Source organism: Lepisma saccharinum, chromosome 2 (genome assembly GCF_977018435.1).
Source record: "Lepisma saccharinum chromosome 2, izLepSacc3.1, whole genome shotgun sequence".
NCBI lineage: Eukaryota > Metazoa > Arthropoda > Insecta > Zygentoma > Lepismatidae > Lepisma > Lepisma saccharinum.
Window position 1 is genome coordinate 161,777,878 of NC_139230.1, and position 17,176 is coordinate 161,795,053.

At 35.7% G+C, this 17,176-nt stretch overlaps 1 protein-coding gene across 1 annotated transcript in view; it reads left to right on the plus strand.

Annotated features, from left to right (window-relative positions):
* The first annotated feature begins 310 nt into the window (after positions 1–310).
* Positions 311–17,176, plus strand: part of LOC145984161 (proteasome assembly chaperone 2) — a 51,836-nt gene continuing 34,970 nt past the window's right edge. Inside the window, exons 1-3 of the mRNA XM_083117648.1 lie at positions 311–589; positions 9,796–9,964; positions 14,342–14,400. Of these exons, the coding sequence (XP_082973774.1) occupies positions 443–589; positions 9,796–9,964; positions 14,342–14,400 (375 nt within the window). The 5' untranslated portion in view covers positions 311–442. The remainder of the gene's footprint in view (positions 590–9,795; positions 9,965–14,341; positions 14,401–17,176) is intronic.

Sequence of the window (17,176 nt, forward strand, 5' to 3'; positions counted from 1 at the left end):
ACTGTTACCCGTTCCCATGGTAACAATACAAACTTCAGGGTGTCCTTTATCGCACATCGTGAGAACAACTTCGTGTTCTGATGTCAGACGAGGAATGAGTACGTTGTTAGGTTATGTCTCTTCGGTTTGGTTCACTTAGCATGCATACACAGCAAATGTACATATATAGAACTAAACATAACAAGCAAAACCTAACAACATAGGCATTTAGCGTAACAATGAAAAAGTATGCCTCAATGACGTAAGAACGAAAGGTTGCTCTCGCCTTGTGCGATAAGAGATACCACAAACTTCACCCTCGTGTGCGCCATTTGTAAAGACTTCGTTCTTTGTATAATCTGTGCATTAAACTATTGAATCTATTGAATGAACAATGATAAAGATTGACTCGAGTAAGCTTGTTCGGTAGTATTTCTTCAAGTTGTAGCTTTGTTAATGCAAGATGAATATGCATACTAGCGTTAAGTACGACGATCCCGGCAGCGAGGGCGATGAAAATTTGTCTGCTGACTACAACACTGAGGAAGAAATTGGCTTTTCGTTTCACATGGAGAAATGTATAGAAGATCCAGATTGTACTCTAATTTTGGTAAGATAACAAATAATAATAATAAAAGAAACTGGTGTAACTACGGTAAGATCGAGGAACAACAAATTATATCGCTCGCGTATTTAATGTTCAGCCAACGTGGTCCTTGCCTAATATTTCCACCGGGCCCAAGTTCCTTTTATATAATTGCGATTTCATCATGCGACGTATGCAATTTTTACGTGGTTCGATTTCGATTAACGTGTGTTAACATATACTGCGGAGTTTTAGCAATTACTTACTGCGTGTTTCCTTGACACTGGTCTTTCACTAGCAGATACTTCTGGGGCAAATCTTAATTTTCAAAATTAAATGCAATGCTGTGACTTTATCATGTCTTGTGCGTGAGCAATCTAGACTTTTCGTGTGGATAAAAATGCAAATATTACACTTAATTAAGTTAGAAGGTATTTTGGTGCCGTCGAGCCACTGTACCCCCTCGAGAATTACGTCTGTTTTTATTTTAATCGACAGATTTCAATGTTTTACATAATATAAAAGTGGTCCCAGCATTAGGAAACCTCAAATAACTGAGATATTTCATCGCAAAGTATGACCTGTGTAAGCACAAGGAACTCCTATTCCGGATTACTATCGCTCATTTTTCCTGTAAAAAATGGTAACAGTTCGTTATATCGGAGACACATTAAAATCGGATATTTTGTGTTTCTCATGGTTCGTACTTACGAATTGTGTATTGCGGAACATAGTTCAAGGTGCCATTATGCACGGTAGCTGACGGATAGCCCCACGAACCATTTCCATAAGGTTAGGTTAGGTTAGGCAAGCATAGTAAAAAAAGGAGTTTGAAACACTGACAGTGGGTTACATCATCAAATGTGCGGAGCATGCAGTTCACGTAGCAAAAGCAATGGCAATTGTGCGTCGGTGAGTTATTTCTCTTGAAAAATACATGATTTCCCAGCCAAATAGATTCCACGATGAAAGAAAATACCTCGATGAACGTTAGAAACCTTAGAAAAACTCATTTCCATAAGTAGTTGCTTGTGTAAAAATGAAGAAATGTATCTCCGATATACTGAACTGTTACCTAAAAAATTCCCAAACAGCAGAAAAACTAACACTCCTTGCGTATCCTGACATTACTACGACCCCAAATTTTAACTGTTTGCCTAACCTAAACTTACCGTGCATGGTTTGTGGGGCTATCTATGAATGGTTTGTGGGGATATCCGTGAATGGTTTGTGGGGCTACCCGTACATGACGTCAGTGCCAAATTTTACTGCAGATTCGTGATTACAAGGCCTAAATTATTGTCTATGAGAAAAATGAAAGAAATTGGCCACACTCTGCTTGGTGCCGTATTTTTAACTTCATCCACACATTCCTGTGATATCGTCCACTGCATTTGACACATTTATTTTTTTCAGTCACTAAACCATCCTCCTGCAACTCACAGATATACACCTCGGCTCCCGGCCGAAGAACGCCACGATACTGAAAATGTTGATACACCCCCCAATATGCATTTTCAATGAATAGCACTTACCTCACTAAAAACTCACACCCACCTTCAAACCAGGTTTGCCAACCTTCAATCTCAGATATTTCCAATACGGCTCAAAGTTACAAAACACAAATAACGTAACATGTTCTTTCATATCACATGCAGATAGTAAATAGTCCCATCAAAAAACTCTCATTACTCCACTATAATACATCTCCTAAAGCTAAAAACAACACAAATTGTTCATATAGAACGTAATCTTCATAAGTGACACAAAAATCACCACCTTATGGGGAGGGGGGTACGGAGCCTCGATGGTACCGGTATTTTAAATTTGTTCGTTGATCTTAACTTTTTGATTTACTCTTGTTTTCTATTGTGTCCCACCGGTGACACCAATGAACAATTAATTTCTCCTATATCTGTTACATTTCCCCGTCAACTCTACTAGAATATTCAAAAGTCAATTACCTTCTGTTTTTGTCTTAAATAATTTATTTGGCCCAAGTTCCTTTTGTGTTATTGTGATTTCATCATGCTGCGAATGCAGTTTTAACATGGTTTGATTTTGATTTACTTCTGTTAACACATACTGTGGAGTTTTAGCAATTACTTAAGATTTTGTTCAATTTATGCTTTCGTAGTTAGGTTACTCAGGCCAGGTTTGATTCTCTTAGCATTAAAGTAAAAGTCCCTAAATGCATTCTACTAAGGTTCCAATTTACTTCTACATTAATTCCCACTAGTCTACGATACTTACAGTCGCTTGTCAACAGAAAATACATTGTTCATGGGAAGCGTGCACGCTTGAGTAAGGTCATTTTATAGTTTTGTGAAATATCTTGCATGGTCTATGAAGATTTTGTTGTTTATGAATGTTTTGAGTTGATTTTAGCTCTCGGAAATGTGTTATTGTGAAGTAGGGATGTGACGAAGCTGAAAATTTGCCGATGTACTCACCGATAATTTTTGGAACCGATACCGATGCCGATATTTAACCGATTCCGATACATAAGATTATTAAACAGAAATGGGATGTTATTTTCAGCATGACAAAAATAAATTTGCTATGTACATTTCTATTGCATACCATATGTATATACATATATATTCTCAAGAGATGCGAATGTACATTTGCATCTACAAAATGTTATGTGAACCTTTAAGAAGAACATGGATTCTCAAGAGATTAAACATTAGTACACAAGCAGTTCTTTGAAATTCAAAACAAATTCCTGTTCTGCCAGATTCAACTTCAGAAACACGAGATTTGGAAGCACTTCAGGAAGTAACCTACTTCTTTTCTTATCTGAAATCTGTTCAGCAACACTGAACACTCAATCACTGAATACTGGTGCACCAGGTATGCCCAAGTATTTTCTCAGGACTTGCTTCATGTTTGAATATTCATTTTTGAATTTCCAATACAATAGCAGATCCTGGTTCAGCAATGTACTGTGTTATTTCCGATTTATAGTTAGGTTGATCCTCTGAATGAGTTTGCATTAATTTTATTACAAAAACTCTACAATAATGACGAATCATAAACTAATTTTCAATAAATCTTACAAAATTAAAATATAAAACTTATTAGAAGGTAAAAACTCTAGTATAATCTGTACCAGTTTAAATATCGGATTTTTGCCGATTCCGATACCGATGTGTCAATTTCGGCTGATTTTCATACATCTGTAATCGGCTTCGGCACATCCCTATTGTGAAGTAAAGTATGTGTGTTACCATAGCATGTTACTTTACTGTGGAGCAGAACAGCCCGAAGGCTTCGCACAAGTGAATATAGCACCCAAAATGACTTTCCACAACAACAGCTATAATTTTAAATTCCATAATCGGTAAAACACGTTCTGTTGCCCAGCCAGCACCACCAGCATGATGCTGGTTCGGCAACAGAACGTGTTTTACCAATTGTATAGGACCCCAGTTTTAAGAGGTCTCACGGGAAATGGAGAACTTTTTTTTAAAACTGGATTTTTAACCGGTGCTTTTTAGACAGGAATGTTGGCAGTGATTATTTTAAGTGTTTCTTAACCCAACCTCTAACCTAATCCTTTTTAACACTTTGTGACATGTTAGTGCCTAGAGAAAATAAGAACCTGAAAAAGGGGGAAGTTGTACCCCGAAATGTTGTTTTCAAAACCTCATACTCACTCACGTAAGTAAGTCCAATTTTATACTAATTTAGTATTGATTATATTATATAGTGAGTAACACTCACTACATGCAAATATGTTAACAGAAAGCAGCGAAAGTACTCCAAAGTTGCAAGTTTTAACTTACGTGGGCCATTCTTTGGGATCAAATATCTCTGTTAGTTGTGCTTTCCTAATGCAGGAACCACTTTTACATTATGTAAAACATTGAAATCTGTTGATAAAAAAAAATAAAATTGGCGTAATTCTCGAGGGGGTACAGTGGGTAAACGGCTTCATTGTTTTTTCAACATAAATAACTTTTTTCGAAATCAAAACGGTGGTCATTACTTTAAGGAAGGTTCAAATTTTGTGTGACAATGATTGACAAAATTCTACAATAATTAGTCTTCCTGCTAGGAGAATTTGAAAATATTCAAAACAATCGGAACTGTTACCCGTCTGTCCCACCATGACACAAAATTGTTAACTGGGAAAGTATTTTAAGGGTAGTTATGTTTAATTAAGAGAGTTAAGTTTCATATTTCATTGCACGGAAACTTTAAGAAAAATCTTGCTTAACTATTAGTAGAATAGTTAGCTTACTTTAATATCAAAAATGTAATCTGCATCCTCCACCCGTGAAAATGGAATGCCCCTTCTACATAATTCTTTACTTGCCAACAGCCATTCATTTACTATCGTCTTGGTTACGAATGAATGCTTTCGTGGTTAGATTAGGTGGATCAGTTTTAGCATTAAAATAATGTCCCTAAATGCTTTCTAAAGAAAAGCTCTAAATAACTTCTACATTCATTCCCACTAGTCTACAATACTTACTGTCGCTTCTTTCAATGGAGAATGCTTTGTCCATGGGGAGGTGCATGCTTGTGTAAGGTAATTTTAAATGTTTTTTTTTTTTCAAAGTAAATAACTTTTTTTGGAATCCAAATAGTGCTCATTCTTTAAGGAAGGTTTAAATTTTGTGTGGCGATGAATGCCACAGTTCTATGAATTAGTCTTTCTGCTAGGAGAATTTGAGAAAATCATAAGACGGTGATAAGACCTTCACACCATTATGCAAAGATGCATTATATGTAGGGAACAGGTAACGTCATCACAAAATAAACTACATAAGCTATAAGGCAGCATTCATGTTCACTAAAAGGATTTGGATAAAAGTTAATTTGTAAAATGGGTACTTTAGTATTATACGGACTACCTCATTTCAGACTGTCTGTTTTCTGAGGTTAGGTTAGGTAAGGAAACGAAAAAGGCATTCAGTAACCTAACCTAACCTCAGAAGACAAGACTGTCTGAAATTAGGTAGTCCGTATAATACTAAAGTACTGTAAGATGTGCCATACTGCATACCATGGGTGCCCTCCCCAAATTATGTCATGCTTCGCACCAAATCATGACCTTTGATCCCTCAAACCATGTTATTATCCCCATAAAGTATTTAATTACGCCATCGTGTCTACTGAAAGTTAACTTTTTAACACTATAATTTATCTTCCCCTCCTCTCTAAGCAGGGATGTCTACCACCCCAAGACCGTGGATGCATTACCCCCTCAAACTCATTCATTATAATTCTCTCAAAATAGTTTGGATGAATATGTAATACTTGATGTTTATTTTAATACAGTAAATGCCATATTGTAATGTAGTTTGTAATGTGCAATCTGCAATGTAGTGTAGTGTCCATATATTTTTTTAATTGTTCACTTTTCAAAATAATGGAAAGCTAACACATTGATTGGTTAAATGTAGTAAGTGTAATTATATAAATTTGGATTTAAACAGTGTTTGTGAATAGCGAATTAAGATTTATAAAACCCACAGTTTGATTATTTAACACAAATTGCTCACAACTTAAGAGAAAATTTAACCTGGACAAACCAAATAACATGCTGCAGCCATGTGACCACTTCAATTATTGTTTCACGAGATGTTACGGAACACTAGCTAGAAATTCCTAAGCTCAGGGCAAGAATATAATACAGTTCCTCCTTCAAAGAACTCACCCTCCTACTTGGGGGAATGCATACAGGGAATCAGTAGTACAAATAGAACTACATCTTCCAAATAATGCACCTACAGTGTAGTGTAAGCAGTGTACCAACACTAAGCATTATATTTTGAGAAGTGATGCTATTTGTCAATATCTCATAATGCAGCTACAGTTTAAAACTTCACATTCACCTCAGTAAAATGCCAAACACACATTTAACAACACATAGTGAGCTAAGCGAGCAAGAAAGAAAATTGTTACATCTATTTCTTTGCAGGCTTTCAAGAATATTGATTTAATGGGGTGACAGTACTTTCTTAGGATCCCTTGATATTTACTCTTTCCAGCTTCTCTTTTTGCATATTCGGTGCCAAAATCATGTGGATACCATATCACTAAATGTAGTCCCCAAAATACAATATTCGAACTCTCCCCCCACTACAGAAATCCCTTGACAATCTGAAAATTAACACTTTATCAAGAGCTTCATATCTCCCCCATTAAATTTAATACGCAATCCTCCCACCAAAATTTCCATACCAATTTTAGACTTATGAAGATTGGACATTGCCTCATCCAAAACAAATTATTCTGAGTACCCCCACCAGAATTTCTGCAACAGTCAAAGACAAAGTAATACACAAGAATTGGATACCTCCTTGAATTTAATGCTCAACCCCCCTAACTAAAATACCTGCCATAATCTAAGACTTTTGCCTTGTAATGAAGGGTCCTGGGTTTGATACCTGGTGGTATAGTTTGGATCCCACTATCGGTCCAGTCCCGATTATCCTTACTGTGCATAAAGTGGGCTTTAAACATCAACTCAAAATCAAGAGCTGGATATTGTCCACCCCAGTCTGGTATTCAATCCCTCCAGAATTAATGTGTCAATTTAAGGCCTAATATGTAAGGGTTGGATATCCCCCCCCCCTTTGCGATAATACATGCTGCCAGTTACAATTCTCTTGGAAGTCAATAAATTGCTATTTGTACAGCAGCAATGGCCAATTGATAACGTAGTTCAACTTTTGTAAAATGCTACGTTATTCATGTGAAATTTCCATCATAATCCCTCCCCCCTCCAAAGTTGGGTGGATGCCATGTGCATCCACAAACCCGCCTGTGGGCACCCCTACCTATAAATACTTTTGTTTCTTCATTTAATGGGATAAACTTGGTGCATATAAGGTGTATTTTTTTAAATTTTTTTTTACTTTTTGAAAAATATGTACATGTTTAATTTTGTACAATTTGAAGGGAAAAAATTCCCTCCCAAAAATCTTGATGGCACAGTCTATCCCCTACGCCCTGTGGGTACCTCTGCTGCATGTTCTAAAGTGTTCGACTTTTGATCTACCCATCCAAGTTCCCAGGATGAGAGTCCCTCTAGGCATGGGTGGCTCGAGTTCCGATTATTTAATTCCAAATAAATCATGAGTTTTTGTCTGCTTTGTCCACAGATAGGCTAATCAGGACTGGACCTACAGTTTAAAGTGGGATCTGAACCACTATGTGCCTCCACCAGGCATTAAATCCTGGACCCTCTTGATTGCAAGGTGTTGACGTTATCACTTTGCATAAGATATTTATTTATTTATTACATCATGTTTTTCTTGTGGGAGTTAAAGAATACTTAATAACATTCAAGAATGAAAATCTAACCTTCATACTCAGTGCACATAACAACTAAACACTTGTGTGAACATGCAAACATGCACTTGTGTTTATGTATTCCTGACAATAATTTGAAAGTTCGGATATTATTTTGAGTAATGAGTTTCAGTGTTTTTCTGCAATTTAACATGTTCAGGTAATTAAACATTTTGAAATCATAATTTCTCATAAATAATACTTAGTGAAACTTTAAGTGTACTAATTAGCTTGTCCAAGCTTCGAACTTCCTCCCACTATCACTTCCGGTTTTCTACACAACTTCGTAATACTCTATGAAACCTATGGATAATCATTAAACATTCTGAACCGCTACATATAGGTATTCTTTGTGAGTCTCCCTTCATCAATTTCAGTATCATATGATCAGTTACCCCCATCATTACAATCTGCCAAAAGTGACTGAAGAGCAATGTTAAATAGGTAAAGATACAAATAATGGGGGTTTCACTCAGGGCGGAACCCTGTATTTCGGTCATAACTCGGACACTAATAAAGATATTGCAACGAAATTTGGAGTGGACTTACCTGTAACACCATTTTACTTATTCAGGGCCTCTCCGATGGTGCAGTGGTAGCATCGTCGCCTTGTAATCAAGTGGTCACAGGTTCGATACTCTGTGGAGGCACATAGTGGTTCGGATCCCACTTAAAATGTAGGTCCAGTCCTGATTAGCCTTACTGTGTATAAAGTGGACTTAAAACACCAACTCAATCAATCAATTTTTCTTATTCGATAAATATTCAATTATTCATCTATTTGACATTAACATCATTGCCAGGGCAGTTGTTCTTATGTAAGTTATGTGCATTGCCTAACCGTACGGCGATTGCAGAACTTACCATTGGAAATTTGCTATTAAAGTCCACTCTTCGCTGTATAGTTAGACAGCAATCTTTTCTCATGTTATCCACAGTCAAACTCTGCAATTTTGTCTGTGAGGATCATCTTATATGCTGAAAATAATCTTCCACCAAAAACATAGTCAGTGGTTCAAACTTCAATGCTGAAATGTTAGTTTGCAAGGCGTGAATGCCACAAAGCACCGAAGTGATGCGAAAGTGAGCAAGACCACACAGATCAGACCACTTTGGATTGTACAGGCAACAGTGGCACCAGACATTTTGCTTTGTTTAGAGTTTCGATAAAACACCAAGGACTTGGAGGAAGGGAAATCAACAGGGAGTATATTTCAAACACGTTCATTATTGAAATTTTTCATCACCATATAAAGCAAATGCCTCTATGTGATATAAAAATCCTGTAAAACCTTTAAAAATATATAGAAACCTAAAAAAAGCCTTGATTTAGGTGCATAAACCTAAAATAGGTTCTAACAAGCAAAATAGTTTTTTTAGGCACTATAAAACTTCATCAGTTGTTGTGTTTTTTGACGAAATGCTGACATAAATAGGTTGAAAACCTAACATCTGAGGTCTAGTGATGAGAAATGTTTTCATTCTCAGGTGGGTCATTTTTAGGGCTTTTTGTTAAAAGAATTAATGTTTGAATGTGTTGATATCTGTCTGTTATGACATCCCTTCAAGCTTTTCCTATGATTCTTTGTGTGCGAGCAGCCATCTGTTTACTGTCCTGCTCCCACACAATGCATCATAAGAAAGATATGATATACCAACACAATAAAAACATGGGGATGCAGTTCAATGTCTGAATGATGGATATTCAATGACAAACATCTAATTGTTGTTCATCTAGTCTATATGTAAATGTTTTTAATGCTTATTTATTCATAAACCTGGATGGACACTTTCTTTCTTTTTTTCTTTTAGTTGCATTGTTTTTCATTTTTTACATCCCAATTTTATCATTTCCTGGAAATAATTAAGTTTCATTGCCGTGAGATGTTTTGGTAATAACCAAGTTGTTATCTTTTCAGCCAGCAATTTCTGAGGGTAATGTGGCACAGTTAGCTATGGATCTGCTGATAGAAACAATGAAGCCAAAAAAAGTTGGATACATATTTCATCCTGCCATCAGAGAAGTTGTTGGAGATTGTCCCTACAGTTCTGAAGATCCTGAACCTCATCCTGTGTCCAGTGCTGAAGGTAAACATAATAGTAAATATGAAGATGATGATCAAAAATATTTACATTTAGGGATGTGACCAATGTAAAATTTACCAATACCAGTAACCAATATTCAACTGCTCTGATATAAAATTACAGATGTTCCATAAAGGTAAATGGTATATTCACTGCTTTTTTTTATTGCAAATACATAGAGGGGTAACTCCAATAAGTTTAGCCAAAAAGGATGTTTATCGTCATTTGTGTACAAAATCAGAGATAAACCAAGACAGCAATATTCCTATTTGTTTGATACTGATACGGTACAAATTGATCCTTCCGATCCCTAATTTCAATTAAGTGATGTTTCGTTAATTTTTCTCTGATAAAGCTCTGCTTTAACTTAATGGACTAACTAAGCATTAGAAACTGCCAATTGTTAGAGGCACATATTTTTGGTAAATAAAAAAGCAAAATTTTGATACAAAAACCAAGTTCATTTCGGTTCAAAAGCAGTAAATAAAATAAAATTTTGCTGTTATAGAGGTGAAAAAGCAGTATATAAAATCACATTTTGGTTTTAACAATGTGAATATAATCCCAAATTTCATTTAAAAACTGCACTTACTACACAAAATAAACATATTCCTTATAATAGCACATTTAAGTTGTTACGAAAATATTAAGTTTTTTACTGTATAAAGGGATCCATTTTTGCTTCTCAAATATTTACAGCAGAATTAATCAATTTTCCTTGAGTTGCATACCTCTCAGGATAATTCTGACTTCAGAAAGTGGCACGTTAGTAAATAAACTCTAACTTTCGTGTTTTTAAAAGTCTCTTTCGCATTTTGCAGTCCATTTCACATTATTTCGTGACAAAACAGGGTGGAAAAATGCACCTCACCCCTTTCAGAAACAAAAAAAATTAACATTACGACGTGTTATTTCACATTTTGTGTTTTTGTCAAAAACGAAATATGCATGCCTCTACCAATTGTTGTATGTGTCTCTCTGTGTTCTACTTAATTAATTCAATATTCAGTAGAAAGTCAGTCTAAATATAAAGTAAAAACATATGAAAATACACATCACTTCATGAACAACTGCCCATAAGCCCATGTACTTGAATGGTTGTAGTATATCAAATTGTATAAGAAATACAGGGAGTCCATAAAGTCCTGCAAAAAACTAATACTCTATAACTTTTTAGCTGTTGCGTTTAACAATACACATTTTTTGGGTGAAAAGGGTGGAAGTTAAAGTTTTGTTCTGGCCACACTGCTCAGTGATGCTTGCACTGGTAATCACGTGATCATGTGACTTAAGATGGCGTTCATCCAGGAAAAGGCACAGTGTGTTCTGTGGTTTGCAGAGTTAAAATCTTGTGTTTCAGTGCAGAGAAAGTTCCAGACAACATATGGGAAAACACCCCCCGCAAATTCAAGTATCAAGAGATGGTATAAAAAGTTCAAGGCAACGGGAAGTGTGTCAGATTTGCCACGCAGTGGAAGGCAAGGATCAAGTGACGATGTGATTCAGTCAGTGCAGGACAGCGTGCATCGCAGTCCAATGAAATCGCTGAAACGAAGATCACTGGAACTGGGAATACCGAAGTCAACATTACACAAGATCGTACGCAAGAAGGTGAAGGCTCGGCCGTACAAGTTCGGCAGTTTCTTAACAAACAATTTCAAGGTAGATGGATTGGCCGAAGAGGGCCCACACCTTGGCCTGCAAAATCACCAGACTTGACACCTTGCGATTATTGGTTGTGGGAACATGTAAAAACCGAGGTGTATTCACAGAAACCAGCTAATCTGGATGACCTAAAAGAAAAAATAAGAGATGTAATTCTGAATATCTCAGGAGAGCAGCGTCAGCACGCAATTCTCGGTTTCACAAAAAGACTGCAACAGTGTTTGGACGTGAATGGTGCACAATTGGAGGTTTGGCGATGAACCTAACAAGCAGGAAATAAACTTTGAACCTTGCTGTAAGTACACACAAAATATTTTGTTAATAAACTTTAATAGTTTTCAAGTTATAGAGTTTTAGTTTTTTGCAGGACTTTATGGACTCCCTGTAGTAGGTAAGTTTTCCATTACTATTTTCTTTCAGTCTGTTTCACAATATGATGATCATGAATTGAAAGAAAATTGTCAATGAGCAGAGGAAAGCATCTGCTTTGAATCAACAGAATCCCATTCCTTAAAACAATGCATAATAGTAGAGTTATAAAAGAGTTTGAAAATAATCAAGGATAATTTGCCTACTACATCATTATATTTATTATATTTGTCATTGGCTGTACCACTGGATCAAGGACATATTTATTGGGGGTCCAGGGGATCCGGACCCCCCCCCCCCCAAATATTTATCTAGTACTAAAATTAAATAATCAAAAATTAATTCATTTAGCTGTTGTTATGTGAATTTCTCTCAACTTGTTGTAAGACAAGGATTATATTGGGATCATATGGCTTTGAAGGACAGGAAGTACGTATTTAGGAGGGTCCAGGGATGCGGACTTACCAAGTACAAATTAAGTAATGAAAATATTAGCATTTGTTGCATAATCGATTGTTATTAATTTATTTCCCCTGAACTTTTTAGAAGGCAAGGATTATATTGGGATCATACGGCTTTGAATCACATTACAAAGAAGATTTATGTACACTACTACTCAAAATAATATGTATAAAATTTTAATCAGAGACTTACTTTTGTCTAACTACATGTAACATCATTTTTCTTATTCGATAAATATTAAATTATTCATCTATTTGACATTAATATCATTGCCAGGGCACTTGTTCTTATGTAAGTTATTCCGATCATAACTATAGGTAAGCTATGTAATGAATATGCACTGTTATATCTCTATTCTTGTATAGTCTTTTTACCTAATTGTGTGATAATAATATAATTTTAATTTATGTATTGTAATTAGTATTAATTTGATTTAATATAATTATTTTAATTTAAACATTATTATTATTATTTTATTATCACTACTACTATTATTATTATCTCTGAGACACTTGGTTCGACCCCCCCCCCCACAAAACATATTTGTAGATACGTGCCTGCACTGGGTTAATTTGACTTTAACCTTTGGATGCCCAGGCTGTTTTCCCCAGTATATGTGCTAACGCCCAGCATGTGCTTTTAGTGGGAAATTTAAATTCCCACAATGCTTCAATTAAGAATTAATATCTCTGAAACTACGAATGATAGAGTTGCAAATACAGGGTGTCTACTGACCTGGGAAACATGGAATTAGCCTTGAATCTACTTTTGTACCTGGATAACCTGGAAAAAGCCTGGAATTTAACCAGAAACCTGGATTTTTCTCAAAAGTACCATTTTTCACTACATATGTCCACTTCACTTAGGGACTTATGTTTTGTGAGTACGTAGATGGCAACCACGGGGATAACTGAGCAGAGTCTGTCACTGTCTCCACTTGAATTTTGGGGGGAATGCTGCGATCCAAGGGATTTATTCGTTAATTTTGAGAAAGTCTGTGAAAGCTTGGTCCTGGGTATGACCAAATATGTATGAGTATGAGTAAATTTTGTAAAAATAAAGTAACTGGCCATTCCCTATCCAAGAAGAATATGCAGTAGCATGTAATTATATAAATTAACATATGCTTAGAATTTAAATTAATAATTTTTAGAACTTTTGTAGTAAGAACAAAATGTAAAAAATTTCCTACTACCAAGGGATATGAATTACACGGCAGTTAAAGGTGAGAACTCTGCTTCCGTTTGTTAGTTACTGCAAATTTTTCTCAACTGGTCTTTTGGTAGGGGTTATCAACATTAAAAACTTTTCTTTGTTTAAAAAAATATAGACCTGGAAAAAACCTGGAATTTAAAAACAGACATTTAGTAGACACCCTGAAATAACACCTTGTTTTGTTTGGTATGGAGCAGGCTGTAAGCTTATAGCAGAAAAATGATTTTTATCTTTATCCAGTAGAAGAGGAAGAAAATTAAAAAGAATTTATTTGTTTCATGAAATTTTGTATTTGGCTGTCCCCCAATTAGGCTACACCAAGATTAGAGGACTGAAAACTGTTCCTGCTTGTTGTCTGCTGTGTGTGGCACTCTCGTTGCAAAAAATATCCACTTGGTGTTGATAGTTATGGAGAGAAAAAAAAACATTTTACTTGTGCTAAGGCCAGGGTATTTTCAGCGGGAATTTGAAACCCTGTAATTCTTAAACAAGAATTAATATCTCTGAAACTACGAATATACTACTGTAGTTTTTTTTTTTTTTTTTTTTTTTTTTTTCAATCAACGCTATGGCACTTTTAGTGCTTTTAAGCCAGTGTGTGGGGTAATGTGTGATGTCATAGTACTTGCAAAGAATTCAGCTAGATTTAATTGTGGGCCTTTTTTTCAGTCTACCATGACTCCAAACACCATCTGTTCATGTTCCAGTTTAGAGCACCAATGATAAGGGTAAGGAGGACTTACTTAACTTCTTTTGATTAGTTGCAATGTAGTGTAGAATATTGAGCACATGATTCATGTATCGTATAATGTAAGGGGTTGGCGACGGACCGTATATCCTTGTAAATTCCAATTTTTTTTTCCAATCTGCAAATTTCTATGTTTTAAGATGCCTTAAAGTCATTTTATCATGTGGAAACTATATATATATAAGAGAGATACTTAGCCCTGAAATGTGACCCACGTCACTTCCAATTTCTTGCATCTTGAACCACTTTCACCACTTATTTGAAAGCTATTTTCAACATGTACAGGAATAAAGAAACATGGGGGATATCAAAGGATAATGCTTTGCTACTATCAACATTAAAAGTAACCCTCCTAACAAAAATGATAAATCATCACTTTCACAGTTTGTTTTGAAGCAAATTTCGTTACCCACTCACAAAAAACAACCACATGAAAAATTTTAAAAAAATAACGTAAAATTGCTATCACTATTTAACCTTACACTCTTAGCCTCTCCTTACCTAACAACAATGTTCAAAATAAATTGTGCAGTTTCCATCATAGAACAATGTGACGACATCTTTGCTAGCACACTTCCCACTAACAACCTTCACCTGTATGATAAGTGCGCAACTGGCATGTAACACTAGCTGGTGGTCTCACTTTTCACTCAGATGATAAACACCATAAAGCCAGCCCCCATGGTGGAGTGGTTAGCACATCAGACTATGACGCTAGGGGTCCAGGGTTCCAATCCCGGCCTGGGCATGTATGTTTGTGAGTGTCCATTAATCAATTTCATCATGTCATCACTCATCCCCATCTTCGTCAAAAGTGCCACAAGAAGCAAAGTAAAATAAAGCAAATCAATCAATCAATCAATCATAAACACCCATCATATTCTGATGTCACTGCAGAAGTTCTTTGTTGTTAGGTTTAGTTCTCTTAGCATAAATACACTACAATTTTTTGGGGCTTGTATTATTTATTCTAAGAGAATGAAATGTAACGAGCCTGACGTAACAATGAAGGCATTCTGCAGTGACGTCAGGACATGAAGGTGCTGTCTTACATGTGATGAGTGAGACCCAAACTTGCCACTGACATCAAATCATGCCACGTAAAATTGCTGATTATTGCTTATAATGCATCTCCGCATGCTAAAAATAATGACAAACATTCATGTGAATCACAATCTTCTCAACACTTCAATTTTCTCGTGGGTATTTGGAGGGTCGCCATCACTAAACTAATTTGATATTCAATAATGTGATTTCTGCTTATAATAATGCTGATTTCATGCCACCGTACATATCAATCACTGTCACATCTATCAGTACTTTTAGGCATGATAACTGTCGATTAAAAGGTAGGAAAGTCTTTAGAGCCTGTAACAGTAGCACGGTCTCTGTGGGCTGCTACCATCTGTTTGTAACAAGGTGTGTTATGGTCTCTATACTGTAATAGAATATTTTGTAAGAGAGGTAGTATTTTCTCCTTGTAACTACTCAGTGAATAGTTTAGTCTTCAAAAATGGAAGCAGCAACCAAAACCATTCACTACAATGGATTCTTAGAGAGCTGTAAAAATTAGGTCTGTAGAAAAAGTTCAGATTCGTAAACACATACACATCCTAACTGCACAATTGTGTGCAACGGAACTGGCCAAAACATTGGACATTGTCTAGTGTCCTGCTTTAGCGACATCTGTAAGACATATGAAATACACATACAATTCCAATCATTCACACAGACCTGCCACACACACTACTTTGGATTGAAATAAATATAAGTGGGGGCTGAAATAATTGTATGCAAAGTCGATAGAATCTCCTTTCAAAACTTGCCTGTTTATTGTAATATTTGACACATAAATCTGGGTCCATATAACCAGTGCAAATTAATGGGGAGGGGGATTCTGGGGATTTCCCTCCCATAAGACATTTTATCCCCAGCAAAAGAATATTATTTTTATCCCTGCCAGGGATGTTTTTATCTCCCTCAAATGAAATTGAATTGAAAGCATACAGTATACCATTAACTAACACATACAACTGAAAAATTATTCGTATCTATTAATTCTCAAGTCATCAAAAATTTCTATGCTGAAAAGTATGGAACCTTATGGAATAATGGAGAATTATTCTGCAACTGACCAATCTCATCGAATATGTATTCAAGTGTTCGCAAGAAACTTGTGTACCTGGCAATGGAAATTTAGACAATTTTTTGGTGTTACAAGTTTGATAGCTCATTTTGTGTATGAGTTTGGGTTTCGTTAGAATGTAAATACTCTGTTTCTAATTTACATCATAACTGACCTAGGTTAGAACCAATATTCAAGGTACTTAGAACTGCAGGGCAATAGATTAGTTTACTGACTGGTAACATATATACAAATTTGCACACCCAAAAAACCTAAGTTGCAAAATGAAATCGCAAATATGATACTGAGTGGGCCAACAGAAGGGGGGAGGGACTTGCCCACCTGAGATGTCTGAAAAAAATTCATGTAATTCGAATGGAAAAATTAGACATATTTTATGACAAAGAATATTGCATTCTTTATTTACAGGCTGTCAGTTACAGTAATTAACTGCCATGTCCAAAATAATAACAAGAGACATTAGAATCATGTTGACTGCTGTAACTAGGGGTGTGCAGGATGGAAAAAATTTAGTCGGGATTTGATTGGGAAGGAAATATTAATAATTCTGAAGTTCGGGACAGAAAAAAAAATCTCAATTTCCCGATCAGGTCAAAATATTTGGTTTAAA